The 15,035-nt window shown below is 39.0% G+C and overlaps 1 protein-coding gene and 1 long non-coding RNA gene across 4 annotated transcripts in view; one reads left to right on the top strand and one right to left on the bottom strand.

Moving 5' to 3' along the window:
- Positions 1 to 15,035, top strand: part of DOCK2 (dedicator of cytokinesis 2) — a 255,858-nt gene that overhangs the window by 211,257 nt on the left and 29,566 nt on the right. For both annotated transcript variants that reach the window (XM_080995208.1, XM_080995209.1), the window contains 6 exons: positions 2,490 to 2,575; positions 7,833 to 7,989; positions 9,592 to 9,632; positions 11,147 to 11,237; positions 11,934 to 12,053; positions 14,227 to 14,316. In XM_080995208.1, the coding sequence (XP_080851334.1) occupies positions 2,490 to 2,575; positions 7,833 to 7,989; positions 9,592 to 9,632; positions 11,147 to 11,237; positions 11,934 to 12,053; positions 14,227 to 14,316 (585 nt within the window). The remainder of the gene's footprint in view (positions 1 to 2,489; positions 2,576 to 7,832; positions 7,990 to 9,591; positions 9,633 to 11,146; positions 11,238 to 11,933; positions 12,054 to 14,226; positions 14,317 to 15,035) is intronic.
- Positions 11,932 to 15,035, bottom strand: part of LOC308471357 — a 65,416-nt gene continuing 62,312 nt past the window's right edge. For both annotated transcript variants that reach the window (XR_013982896.1, XR_013982897.1), the window contains one exon: positions 11,932 to 12,002. This is a non-coding gene — a long non-coding RNA (uncharacterized lncRNA). The remainder of the gene's footprint in view (positions 12,003 to 15,035) is intronic.

Below are 15,035 nucleotides of genomic sequence, written 5' to 3' on the forward strand. Positions count from 1 at the left end.
AGAACAGGTGATGGGTCCAGTCCAGCATCCTCTTCTCACAATAGTGAACCGGATGCCCATGGAAAACCCCTGAGCAGAATTTGGGTGCAACAGCATGCTCCACACTTGTGCTCCCCAGCAACATTTATTCAGAGACATACCACCTCTGATACTTTAGCCATCACGATTCGTAGCCATTGGTAGCTTTATCCTCAATGAATTTTTCTAAACTCCCTTGAAAGTCAATTTGGTGGCCATGCTACATCCTTCAACATTGAATCCCAGAGTTTAACTATTTGCTTCTTGAAGAAGTATTTCATTATATCTGCCCTGAACCTCCCAATATTCATTTTCATCTGGGTGTTCTCTCTATCCACTTTCTTCTGCACCTCTATCTTCTCCTGCCCCTCCCCCCATCCCTCTTTTTTCTTGAACAAAAAAGTTCCCAGTGTTTTAACCTTTCCTCATAGGGGAGTTGCTCCAGCCCCTTTTATCATTTTGGAAGAATTCAACATCAAGCTGCCACAAACATTTCATCATTGTGAACATTTCTGCTTGTCTGACAGAATGATATCCCCTCTTCTCCACACACAGTTCTAGGGTTTCTTCCACCACCCTGAGCCAATTTGAGGGGAGCATGAGGGGAGGAGAGGGAGAGGGAAAGCTCCACTGCACTAGCTGAAGTCCTTGTGCAGGCTTCTGCTATTGGAACCAGCTCGCTGAATCTGGCCCACGATGTCTGTTGGATTCCCCCTCCCCCTTTTAAGCACTAGTCCCTTTTCAAAAATATTAGTTCTTAGCCAAGCAACATGACTAACCATTACTGTTTAGAAATACTTGTGCCCATGTTTGTTTTACGTCTTTCACATTATCATTTATCCATTCTGCTTAATTGCTCACTTTCTATTTTGTGTATGTACAAGTCACCACGCCAAGTTCTCGAGGTTCCCTTAGGTGTTTTGGGTTTGTTTTTTTTTGAAGTGTGAAGTAATACTGGGTCCATGGCAGATATCAGGTGGGGGACAGACCTCTGTGCATGTGGGGTTTCTGCCTTCCAGTTGGACCTAAGTACTTTACTTGGAGGGAGGGAAATGTGATTCCATGCAACTTGTATTTATCATCTGCATATTTTCCAAACATAGAATAAAATGATTCTTTGCCAATCTTTGATGCTCAAACTTTGAACATTCAAGCACTGGTGAGATTTCACATGCAGCCAGGATTGGGGGGGGGGGGGTAAAGCCTGAACCAAAATAGCTTCACAACCAGCTTGTATGGGTTCATTGGCACATCAAATGGCACTGACAAGAAAGGGCAAATCTCCAGCAGTAAACAGTTCATTCCATTTCCTTTTTAACCACTTGTTTCAAAGGTAACCAAGAATGCAAGGTAACTGCTTGTACATTAATAGACTAGACATGTAAATCAGTTTTTCAACCACGAGTCCCCAGATGGTTGTTGGTTTCCAACTCTGTCGCCTCCAGAAAGCTTAGCCTACTGGTCAAAACTAAGTTCTCTGAGGAATCAAGGCTGGAGGTTATAAATCACCTTATAAAGAAAGTGGGTGGGTACACATGCATGTACACATGCATGTGCACACACTATCACTGTAAAAAACCCCCAGAAGCAATTCAATTTCTGTTCAGATAGGATTCTTCAATGCATATGTATAATAGCCATTACCCAGCACTGAATCAGTGACCTAAAAATAAAGTTACAGGCCTTAAGAACCCAAACTATAAAAGCAATGGCTCATCACCGAAGTCAAATTTTCTCAGATAAGACTTACCTGGATATTACTATTTAGAGCTTCAGCAGTCTAAGGCAAAACCTTTTTCTCCACACATCAGTCAGTCTTACTGCCTTTAAAATTTGTCTCAGTTCTTTATTTTCAGAGTAACTCAGAATTAGCCATGTTTTTTTCTTCATAGTAAATGACTGTATTTTTCACCCTCATTAAACAAGTAGGTTTTATAATTGTGCAGAAAAAAATAGTCTGGTAAGGCTGCTACTTTAAAAGATAAATAAAACGTAAGGTTTATTCATGGCAAACAAAGCCATTCTAAATCTAGATTTTATATGTGGTCCAGATGGAGCCAGAACTTAACACTAGTACATGCTAGCTCATGCTTGGACTGACTAACTTGGAGAAGAAGAAGGAAGGAAGGAAAGTTACTTGAAAGGTAAGGAATCAGGGAGTGGCACAGACAGGTTGCCTTTCTGTCTATACCTCCCCCCTCCCCCAATTCAGGGAACTTATTGCATGTGTTGTTGCTTTACTCCCAGCAATAATATCAAAACCTGACTTCTCAATAATACTTTAACAGGGACAGCCATCTTTATAGGGAAAAAAATACTATGTTTTCAGTCTGTAATGTTGTCTTAATTTCTATAATCACCAAGCTGTTGGTAACCGTCAATGTTCTTAAATATTTAAATGGTTGGTGTGGGGGAGGTATTTTCCTTTATGTACACAGTGGTTAAAGGTTTTACTTTCCTTCCCTGAACAGTTTGAAAACGAAATAATTTTAAAATTGGACCACGAAGTGGAAGGAGGCCGTGGAGATGAGCAATATCTGCATTTGTTTGAATCAATGTAAGTACAAAGAAGGGGCAAATCCTTAGTTTTTGGGTAGGATTCAGTCAATGAGCCCCCTCAGTGGAAGCCCTGCACAAGGACTTCCATTTGTACAAATGGGCTTTCCACTCTTCTTTCCACACGCATCCCAAAATTGGTTCAGGGGGAATGTTGTGTGAGAGAACCTCCAGAACAGCACACAGTGGGAGGAGAATGGAGATTGTTCCATCCAGTAAGTTGAAATGCTTGCCCTGACAGAACAATCACTTTAGCACGATGATGAATGCCTCCCACAATTTTTAAGGTTGTTATATTTTAAAGCTGAACATTTATTTTAAGTATGATCCATATAGTCACTTATTTATTGTACTTCTCCCCTGTTCTTACATGGGGCTTCCAGTGGTCTCCGAGAATATGGCCACCAGATCCACTTCTGCTTAGCTTCAGGGTATTCCTTGAAAAATCTCTTTAAATGGACCTCTTTTAAGGTGGTGTGTGTGTGTGTGTGTGTGTGTGTGTGTGTGTGTCTTAAATAAACATAGGTCTGTAACTCAATTGTGCCCCCAGGGCACCTGTGCTCTGTCATGCAAATGTATATACAGTCAGGGAGTGAAAAATGCTTCAGGCATAAAACATTCCCATTCAAATTTAGTGTGCCTCAAAACACAAACTTCTCCAGAGATGGTAGACCTGACTCAGAAGCAAAACAGAAAGTACATCATAAAATTGGAACATGTTAGGATGTGGTATTGGAGCTAAGCTACTGGGTTTGTTGTTGTTAGAGCTAGTATGTTCAATCTAGCATCAAACACCATAGAGGTTAGCACAGTTTACGCCTGCCTAGCAGATGGCTGACTTGTAGCAGCATGTATGTTGGGGTGGAGCAGCCTTCCTGACTCCAGTGCCATTGCTGCTTACCTGGACAAGACTGGGGCAGTGCAACAGCAAGGTCAGGGCATATGGGTGCACCCATGGGAGTACCTGATTGGTCTCACTGGGACACCTACATGGCCGTGACCTTACCACCACTCAGCCCCACACCAGCCAGGTAAGCAGCAGTAATGGATCCATGGCTTTACCCACATACAGGCATGCATATCAGCTGTAAGGAACTGTCCATAATATATAAACAATTTGTTTTTGCAAAGGTACTTTGCATTCAGATGCTGATTGATCCCCTTTAAGTAAGTTTAAATAGTGATACGTAGGGGAACATTGGCTAACATTTTTACACTTTTTGAGGCATTACAGAAATTAAATTGGCTTGGTCATTGGACAATATCCTGTTTAATGAATGCAACCCTTCCCTCCTTTTCTTAACATGTGTGGATGGGTTATGTTTCTAAAATGGAACTGAACAAGCATAAGAGCAAAAGTACTGTATAGTAATGGCTTTGTTACCTCAACTTGTCACCCACCATAATTCTGGCCATACTAGGAAATGGATAATTACTTCTCTTTTTCCCAAGGTAAAGATATATTCTTATTATCTAAGGGAGCTGTTGATCTCAAAGGCACAGTTTCAGCACAGAAACAACATATGATGAACTGCATCATCTCTTGACTTTGCCTTCTTTGTTGCTGTGGCCTACAACTTTCTGCTTTACAAAATAATACTTAATTTTCATGCTTAACTCTGAACATGCTCTTTGACAGTTGAACTGTGAATCAACTTATCAAAGAGCAGCCTAAGAATCAGAAAAGAATTAATACATATGCAGCTAGAGGTCTGTGCATAGAGGTCACAGAAGAAGTGTGGACAATCATGTTGAAATGTACAAATCTCTTCTTTCCTGAAGCGCAGAACCATTCCCCTGCACTTACATTTGAATTATTACAAACTACATACAAACTTTCAGGTAAATTAAGCCTTTTAAGGGAAAAATAAGTTTAAGCAGAATACCTCAAGAATCAGAAGACAAACATCCCCGACAGTGGTCCTTTTTGGAGGCAGAAATTTGAGGAAAGAGGTTAAATATGTCTGTGGAAATGTATCAGCTTGGAACGTATAAAATGATGATGATCTGCACTTTCAAAATTATAGAGATTCCTGGAGAATGCCACAGAAAGCATTGCAGTATTTCACCCTGACACTTCTCAGTGCTGCTCAATTGAATTGTTACATGAGATGACAGAATCTAATGAAATTCACCTTGTTATAGATTCCCATCTATATTATTTCTGCCAGATTGGGAATAGCCAGAGTGAATAATTGGGGACATGACCCCTATTTTGTTCTGGAGTATCCCAGAAACATTGTGCCACCTGAAGTCAAGGCTTCACATGCTGTGGATAATAAGTTGTTTGTTTGTTTGTTTGTTTGTTTGTAAAAGCAATGAGATGGAACATCTATTTATTTAATTTGCTTTGGCTCATATTCTGCTGCCTGATGCTTGTATGTTGCCCTTTTCCAGAAGGCAGAACAGGTAACATGTTAGACAGGAATAGAGCTACTCTGTTCTAAAGTAATGGTTTCAGATGGTCTGATGTATACAAAACACATTCCTCCTCATAACTCTCAAAGTTAAAATGTGGAGAACTGCATTTCTGAAAATACTTCCATGTCAAAAACTCCCTCCTGCAAAACCTATTTAAGACCAATATGGGAAGAATATGCCATACCATCAATTGTGTCCTGGAGGTCAGAAGTTATTCAACTGAGATACCAGTGAAGATGGAAACAATAGAAATTAAGTCAAATGCTGTTTTAAATATAATAGATTGCACTACACAGTAATACTGCAATCCAATAACCTTAGGAAAAAAGAATGTGGCACTGGGTCACTTCAGAACACAGGCTGAGGATAGTATGAGGAATGTTCCTCCATGTCAAATATGCCCTTTGTATAGGAATGCAAAGCACTGCACACAGTGTTTTAGTGAAAAGATGCTGCTATAGTCCACTGTCCCTGGTGTGCTAGATTGCAGAGAGCAAGGAAAAATACGTTTACACCTCTATGGAACTTTTCTCAAGGAGAAGAAAACTCAATATGCTTACGAGGGAGAAATCAATTTAAATTGAGCCAAAAGGGTAATTAGGATTTGACCATGGTTGTTTTTCACTGTCACAATGGAGTGAGTTTGAATCTGTAGCTGTATCATTAGAGTGGTCTTGGAATTCTAAAGCCTCTGACAGCATGGCCACTGGTGAAGGATGTTGGGAACTATAGTCCAACAACATTTGAAAGACCACAGGTTTCCCACCTTTGCCTTTGATGGAAGAGCAAGGTGCAAGTGAACTACAAACGGAAGCATAAATAAATTCCCAGTGTACAGAGTAACTCCTCACATTCCTTATGGAAAGCCCAAATATTAGGTTGAAAGTTAGATTATTCTTTGGAGGTAACATTAAATACCTATTAAAACATAATGCCATGATATCTAATGAAAATGCAAGATTGCAGTTTCTAAAGAATGCCAATGAATTACAAAATATATTTGCATATGTAAAATATACTAGTGCATTACAACACAGCTTTGCATTTAAATGAATATACTAATGAAGCCCAGGGAAATCAAGAACTGTACATACTGCAGCAAAGCAACAATTCAAGACATGCAGGATAATTGTGTTTTAAGACGGTGAAGAATGAAACTGAGCATTTGCTAACTTCTTGTCATTATTTTCCAGTGCAGTGTCCCTCATAATTTCCATAATTTATCAGATTTAAAATCCTTAATGGACTTGGTTAGTTGCTGCTGCAGTCACTTAAAAGCTAGATCAGAAGACAGGATGCTTTAACAGGATGTGACTATAATGGTGCAAAAAGAAACATCACCAGCCTCTCACTTTGTCAGAGCCCATGAATCCCCTGTCTCACATTAAAGCAAAGCCAGAAGACAAGAAGAAAATACATTCAGGCAGCCCTGTAGTGTCACACATTCAATGACTCAAGACTGAAAATTACCTTGCTGTACAGAAGCAGCTATCCTATCTTTCCAGTGCATTTTCTCACTGAAATGGTAGTGAAAAGGCAGGATAGGACTGGCAGGATGGGCAAAACACCCCCATGAGATTTCCTCCAAATGATCATATTAAATTCATTTGCAACTGCCGTAGACCTTCTGCACACCTGATCAAGGACAGCAAGTACTTTTGTGAACTGGAAGTACTTATGCACAGAGGATTACAACAATTTGTATGACCATGGCATAACTGTCTGCTGCCACCATGGGCTTACTGTAGTGTATGCATGTACTTCTAGTTCACACAGTATTTCTAGCACATAATCACAGACGTGCACAAGTTGGGTAACATGGCAGTACTTGACCAGCTCTGCCATGCCTGAGAAACAGTCTGTCACTATCTTGCTGGAGGGATTTAAGTGCATACTGGAATGTTGGTTTTGTGCAGTTGAAGTGGCTCTGTCATGCTAGTTCAACTTTTAATAATAATAATAATAATAATAATAATAATAATTCTATTTGTATCCCACCCTCCCCAGCCAAAGGCGGGCTCAGGGTGGCTAACGTCATATAAATAAGACAATATGCATAATACAAGCAATCAATCAATCAATCAATCAAGATACATCCCACAATGAATTCAAACAATTAAAATTGGAAATGGTTAATACTCGCCAAGACCAACTGTTTCCACTGATATTATAAGGACCTATGAGCGGTTCTTAAAAAAAGAAATGGCCTTTTTGCAGTTTGGAAAGTGACAGGGAAATGCATAGAGAAAGTGTGGAATGAACAAATCACTAAAGGGAAGATGTATAAACACCTGCAAGCAAATCCAGATGGTTGCAGGGCATTCAAACAAATCAGAATGAATGATCAATAAAGACCATATGTAATCTAACCTCTGCTTAAGCTTTGTGCTAGTAAATCAGAATGAATTATCAATAAGGTTTGCTTATTGGGTAGCAAGGGGGCATATAACCAAATGCCAGAAGTAGGGAAATAGCCATCAGGTTGGACTACGGAGGTGGTGTGAGCACACATTTCCCAGATGAGTAAACCTAAACTGCTTGATTTCTTTTATTTCTGGGCTTTTAACTTAAACCAGCAGCCAGAAGCTTTACTTTGGAAAAACATGGCAGACCTGCAAAACCCATTCTGGTAGCAATGTACACGTGTGTGTAGAATAGTGGGGTTCTGGGCAACAGTGCCTAGAGTATCATTTCATAGAGGTATAATCTCAGATTTGCAGTCAAATGATTTTATTCATTGCTCCCCTCTCTCCCCTCCCTTCTTATTGCCAAGAGGAACACCCACCAGTGTGTCTTCTCCAACAAGCTGGTTCTCATACTGTCTTCTTTATTTTCAGTCTCACTGAGTGTTCCTCAAGTTATGCCAAGATTGCCAGGGCAGTTGAAACGTTTGTAAGCCTAGTCAAAGGCCTTTTGGAAAAGCTGTTGGATTACCGTGCTGTGATGAATGATGAAAGCAAGAACAACCGCATGAGCTGCACTGTGAATTTGTTGGTGTGTAGTGTTTTGAAGGCTTGCTTGAAGACGTTCTTCAGATAGTAAATCAAGAAATCCATACACTAGGATGGTGGGGAAATGTTTTGAAGTTGTGAGCAATCTACAAAATCTGCAAATGCTTGATCTGTTTTGAAGGTGGCTCATAGTAATGACTGAAGGGAGTAAACATAGAAAGGAAATGGAAGCTATACTGTATCCTCTTATTATTATAGACCTGGAAGGGAAAAAATAAGTTATCAAGTCTAAATTGTATAATGTTAGGTAGAAACTTCTATCCAAAAAGCCTTAAGAGAACACTCCATGCATTCCCCAAAAAATAAAATCGGGCTGCTAAGAGAGCAGCAAGCCAATATGCTCAACAACAACATTTATATAGTACCTTTGGGGTACTATATTAGATCAGTAATTCTTACAGTAGCCCAGTAAGGTAGGTTGATACAATTCCCCTTATCCTGTTGATGGGACACTGAGGTTTAGAGGGTAGAATCATACCTAGTGTACTCATGCCTGAGGTAAAACTTGAATGAACCAGGTACTTTCTGATTCACAGCTTATGTCTCTTACTGCTGTATACTTCATAGAAAACAACGTATGGTTCTAGATCATTGGTAGGCAAACTAAGACCCAGGGGCTGGATTTGGCCCAATCGCCTTCTAAATCCGGCCCGTGGACAGTCTGGGAATCAGTGTGTTTTTACATGAGTAGAATGTGTCCTTTTATTTAAAATGCATCTCTAGGTAATTTGTGGGGCATAGGAATTCGTTCATTATTTTTTTCCAAAATATAGTCTGGCCCACCACAAGGTCTGAGGGACAGTGGACTGGCCCCCTGCTGAAAAAGTTTGCTGACCCCTGTTCTAGATCATAGAAATCATATAATTGTAGAGTTGGAAAGGACCCTGAGGATCTAGTACAGCCCCCTGCAATGCAGGAATATGCAGCTGCCCTATACAGGGATCGAACTGCAACCTTGGCATTTTCAGCACCACAATCTAACCAACTGAGCAATCATAATGCTCAGCACTGTAACTAAGCCACACCTTACAGAGAAAGGCAACATTTGCCCTACCTACAAGGGTATTGGCCATTCTGAGCTGCCTAACTTATCCACCCTGTTTTCTGTCATCGAATGTATGTCACAGTTTGTGTATTTGATCGAAAATCGTCCCATTGGCTACTTATGAAAAACTGTCAGCCCCAGCATGAACATATACATTAGAATTCATGATATATCACTCGGCAGATAGAAGGCCTGATTCTTACTTTTCTCAAGCAAAAACTTTTCATCAACTTGCTGTCATGAACTCAAAAGATTTTCACCCTAATGATTTCAAAATATCATTTCATTGAGAATCAGCAGAACTGCTGTGGGGAAATATGTTATGACCCTAGATTGGGACAGTACATGACCAATTATTGTATGAATTCTGGTTTCAATCAGAGGCAGTGCATAAGTAATGCATATTCATGTTAGTGCTAATTAAAGCCTTGAACTTTTAGTGATGAAATATGACATAAAGGCAAAGTGATTCCCTGAATGAAACTAACCATGATTTCTGTGTGCAAGGGTGATCAGATTTCATTCATTTTCCTTCCCTAGAATTTCTACAAGGAGATTAACCGTGAAGAGATGTATATAAGGTATGGTGATCGTTCAGCTGGTTTTGTTGTTATTGGAGATACCGCTATTGCTTTTCCTCACATAATCTACAGGAAGTTATATGGAACTGTGGTAAATAACTGATAGCACTCCATTCCCCTCGACTTTGCAATGTCTAAGGCACATCCAGTCCTGTATAAATCTTGCTTGAGCCTTCTGCAACTAAGCCATGCCATACATATAACTTTAATTCCCCACCTCACCCTGGTATTTCATTTGAGTGAACCAATCAGGTGCCTGGCTTTCTCTCTCTAAAAGTTATGTAACGGGAGCTGAAATTTGAAGCAAAGTAGATGACACATTCCAAGTTGGCAGATGGAATCAATCCTGCTTGCTTTGCATTAGACAAAAATCTGTAAATAAAGACCTGCTCTGTAGGGTGTGCTGCTGCTGTAGTGTCTTGCACATGGAGCACTACATTTGGAATTAGATCAGAAGTCGAAGATATCTTTGCAGAAACAGCTTTTTTATACGATGTATATTGTGAGTATGTGTGTGATGATGATAAATAGGCACATTAGATTTGTAAAGCCATTAAATTGTATCTGTAAATCCATAGGCAACAGTCAGCATTTTAAACCCTGCTAGAAACATGCAAGTTGTTTCTCCCTTCCTCGCTCCCTATTTTCAACTCATAGGCAAACTTAGGATTTTATAAAGCAGGCCAACAAGCATCTTTCAAACTAGTATATTAGGACAGGCAGTTTGTCAAGATGGATCGTACCTGCAATGTGAACTTGGAGATGTGCAGTGCATGCAGTTTACCTGTGCTTTCAGTTCTGATGTTCATTGTCTTTCTCTTGGAACAATAAAAATACAATGCAAGAACTGTTTCCTCCCTGCCCCACAAAAAATAACCCTTCTTTTGAATATGCACTGCTCTTAAAATTTTGAATTCCAACATGTTACATCAGTTTCTTCATGAAACTTGCCTATCTTCTTATCAGGGCATGTTGCTTCTTCCCTTATATGAATACAGTATAAGGATATGGATATTTAGCAAGCCTTTTGTGTCTCTGTGAATTTGGATAATGTCAGCTGCAACTGACAGAAGATATATGTAGCGCCTTTCATGGACTACAAGAAAGCATCAGCACCAACTCTGGTTTTAAGCCTGTTTTCAGTATAGATAGAAGCAAAGTGGTGAAAGGAGAATAATTAAGGATGTGAGGCTCCCTCATTTCTCTTTTTTGTAATGCAGCAAAAGTCAGTGGGAGTGGTCTTCAAAGCTCTCATTATGTTCTCATTTGTATGTTAGCTTTCGTGCCTTCACATTGTCAAGCTTTGCTTCATAATGAAGGCAGTCAGAAATATAACATTTGATCCGGCCAGACATTAAGCATTTTTAAAGTTCTATTAGTCTGAACTCAGTTTTAATACATTAATTTATTATTATACGTCCCAGATTTGAATGGTGGCAGTCCTGCTCATCTTGCCAACTCTTCATTAACTTTTCTTTTGTTCTGTCTCCCTCACTCGCTTCATCCACTAACAGGTACTTGTATAAACTTCGGGATCTTCATTTAGACTGTGAGAACTACACTGAGGCAGCCTATACTCTTCTGCTGCATGCTTCGCTTCTGAAAGTAAGTAATGTTATGAATTTCAGTTGGTCTACTGTGGCTGAGACTAACATTTGATACATTTCATGGCCTACAAACAGGGGACTATCAAGACAACTGTAAACCATTGGCCCTTTTCCATTAGCACCCCTAACAAAGTTTGAAATGGGAGAGCACTGAAGCGCATTTAAATCCCACGCTCTTTCATCTTCCCCCGGCCTTATACTGTATACAGCATGGGTAGGAAACTAAGGCCAGGGGGCCAGATCCAGCCCAATCGCCTTCTCAATCCGGACAGTCTGTGAATCAGCGTGTTTTTACATGAATAGAATGTGTCCTTTTGTAGAAAAGACTCTACGACCCAAAAGTAGAGACAATGCACATACTTTTGTAACCGAAGAAAATCTTTAATAAAAATTAGTTTTAAAAAAAGTATATTTCTACCGAGATATAAATGTACATGTGCAAATTTGCCCATCAGAATCAACATGCATATCACTGGTGTTGTTTTACACTGAAATGCACACAGTGAGTGATTGGACAAGGACTGGGTCCATGTTCAGTGCATGTATTTTGTACTCAACTACAGTATTGTACCTGGTTTGTCAGAACAAGACTGCTTTGTTTGTATCACTCCAGCTCCTAAATTATAGACAGATGGCAATTATGTATTTTCTTCTTCTTTTCTCTTCTCTTCCTCCTCCTCCTCCTCCTCCTCAGTGGTCTGATGAACAGTGCACTCCCCAAGTCATGCAAACAGAATTTCAGAGTTCACAAACTCATCGGCACCTGAAAGAACACTTGTATGAGATGATAATAGAATACTTTGACAAGGGAAAGGTACCATTATTATTATTATTATTATTATTATTATTATTATTATTATTTCCTGCTGAGGAGCTTTAGACAATGGCTTTTAAGTTTGTTCCACAATATAAAGCTCACCAGTTGTTTTTTAAATAGTCTGATGGGCTAATATAACATTCTTTCCATTTTGCATACATCATGAAGTATATTGCTTTTAGTCTTACTGGTGGTACAAACATAGTGTTTGTGCATAGATTTATTTTTTACAAGTGTATGCAAGTTTCCATTAGCAAGGTGTTGCTATGATTGAGGCAACACATAGATTATGTATTGAGATCAAGCCAACACGTTAAGGTCTACGTGACGCTGCTAAAGCCATCTAGGCTTTGATCTATCATATTTTGAGGTCAATAGTAAAGCAGTTTTTATCTGTAAGGAGCAGATGTTTGCATTGAAATCACTGGAGAACTTAAAGGCTTTCTTTCAGAAGGCGTATTTATCTCCTAGGAAGGCACTAGTCTGTAGTAAATTCTACCCTGTGCAACTGACATCTTCCATTTAGCCGTGGCAATAGTTCAAAAGGTCTTGGAATTTGGTGATAGCATTGTGAAAGTTTATTCTCCAGAACATTTACTTTTTGTCATGGCAACATGAAATGTGGCACAGATGTGGAGAAGGCCAGTGCGTGTACATAAATAGGTCACTATTATAGAGTGGAGGAAAAGTTGAGATTTGTAGATGTTATCTGGATAATATCTGGTGTCCTTGTCTTAAAAAGAAGATTTTAATATAAGGGCATGTTTGCACAAAGGTGGACTTGATCTAATTTAGCGTAGACCTGGTTTACTGCATTAAGTTTGTACTGATACAGCAAGAACCTAGGGAAGTCTTCCCACAAGAATAAAATAATAAATTTTGAGATTTGCATGTATGAAATATCACATGTTAAGATTAACATTAGCCTGTTTTTATCAGAAGGTGTGTGTAGTTGTTTGATACTCTTGACGGTGCCCCAAAAATCATACATCTTCTATCAGAAATAAATGAGCTATGTGCTGAATTTCTAGCTTTATATTTTTGTGCATCTTAGCAAGCAGGTATGCATAACTTAAAAGAGAGATGGGTATAAAGTAGGCTAGATTGATTTAGGTGCCCTTTATGGCACTTAAATATAATACTTTTGGAAAGGTAACACACAAGCCTTTAAAAATATTGGCTCAAAGCAAATGCCTCTGGTAGCAGACGTGACATTCTTCTGGTCTTCAGAGATAAAAGCTGCCCTACTTGTGCTCTTCTTTTAATGGTTCATGCACCTTTCTTTTAATAATTTTACACCTTTATTTTTGCACATTAGTCTTTTGTGTTTCAGATACATTTGCCTCTAATACTTCATTTTACACATATCCTTAATTAGTGGTGTTTTAGATATATATATTGTTTATAAAAATGTATTCCACTTAATGTAATAAAAAGCTCTAAGCAGTTCAATAACCAATAGAATTTTGTAAGGACTAGATGAAAACAAAATATGATTGTACCACAAAAAGCTGAGCAGCGTGCAGATCTTTCAACACTGGTGTAATATGTGGAAAGCTGGATGTCCCACTAAGCACCACAACAGCTGTATTTTGCATGAGCTGCAGCTTCTGAACCGAGTGCATTGCAGTAGCCTAACAGTGCGTTTACCAATGTATGAATCACTATGACAAGACTATTCTTGTCCACAGAATTCCAAAGTTGGTGTACCAGCTAAAGTTGGTAACGTGTTCTCCAAGCCACTGAGGTTATCTGGGGCTCTTGTGAGAGCAGCACCCCTAACTATGCACCTCTTCCTTCAGAAAAAGTGCAACCCTATTATGATCTTATATACAACAACGTATCTGAAAACCATCCAACCTTATTAGCACTAATTGAACCCATGACTTCATGCTGGCACCATTTTAGAATATGCATGGACTCTCATTTCAGATTTCACAAAGAAATCAAGCTAGGCAGAATCATACTGGTGACACCTTGCCCAAATCTCCTAAAGATCACTCCAAGCAGTTTCATATAGATATGAAATAGCACTGTGGACAAACAGCACAGTCACCCAGTATTACTCCCTGGAAGCATCACTAAGATCGCCATACTTGGTGATGACTGTAAGCATTATTTATTTTTGTGATCTTGTGATTATGCTTCTGAATGTCCTGTTGTGTTGCAGATGTGGGAAGAAGCAATATCCTTGTGCAAAGAGCTGGCAGAACAGTATGAAATGGAAATTTTTGATTATGAACTTCTCAGCCAGAACCTGGTAGGAATGCCACTCTCCAAAAATATCCAGTTACTTGTAATTTCGTATTTCTTTTTAAAACCTTTATGTAGATCCGATGGCCAGCATTAATCGTGTTGATTCATACATACTGCTGAATTACTCCATGTTCAAAGACTTGCAGTTTAATATGTGATGTCAAGTGAACTAAAAGTGCAGTCTGTGGTATTTGATTCCTCCTTGCTTTTCCATATATGCAAATCCTGAAGTGTGTTTTGCATTTGCTGAGTGATGAAAGTGCATGTGTAAATTTAATTAGGTGGTGTTTGTCAATCTGTATTAAGCTGCTTAATAAAAGTAAATCAAGAACACTTATAAAAATGATCTTTGCTTTCTTTTCTTATTTAAGTTGATTGGAGAGAGGAGTGGACCTGTTATGACATTCTGTAAGTTGTAGGAGGGTAGCTATGATGTAGCCAGGAAATCTTCATCAAGCTGGAAGGCACATGAAATTCTTTCTGGTCAAATGTCCTCTAAATCTTCAGATTTTATTTGCTTCAGGCATCAATTTTTTATCTCTTCCAGAATTTTTTAAATAATTCGCTGTGTGGGGTGAATGGTTGTTTTTCTTTTCATAGTAATATGCAAATGTACTAATATACAAATGCTCAAGGAAGCTATGTAAAGCATAATTGCCTACTTAATGAAAGTGATGTTAACCAGTTTCTTTTTACTGTGATGCTAAAGGAACCTATCTGTAT

The sequence above is a fragment of the Podarcis pityusensis genome, assembly GCF_964106645.2.
Source record: "Podarcis pityusensis genome assembly, chromosome: 2".
Lineage (NCBI taxonomy): Eukaryota > Metazoa > Chordata > Lepidosauria > Squamata > Lacertidae > Podarcis > Podarcis pityusensis.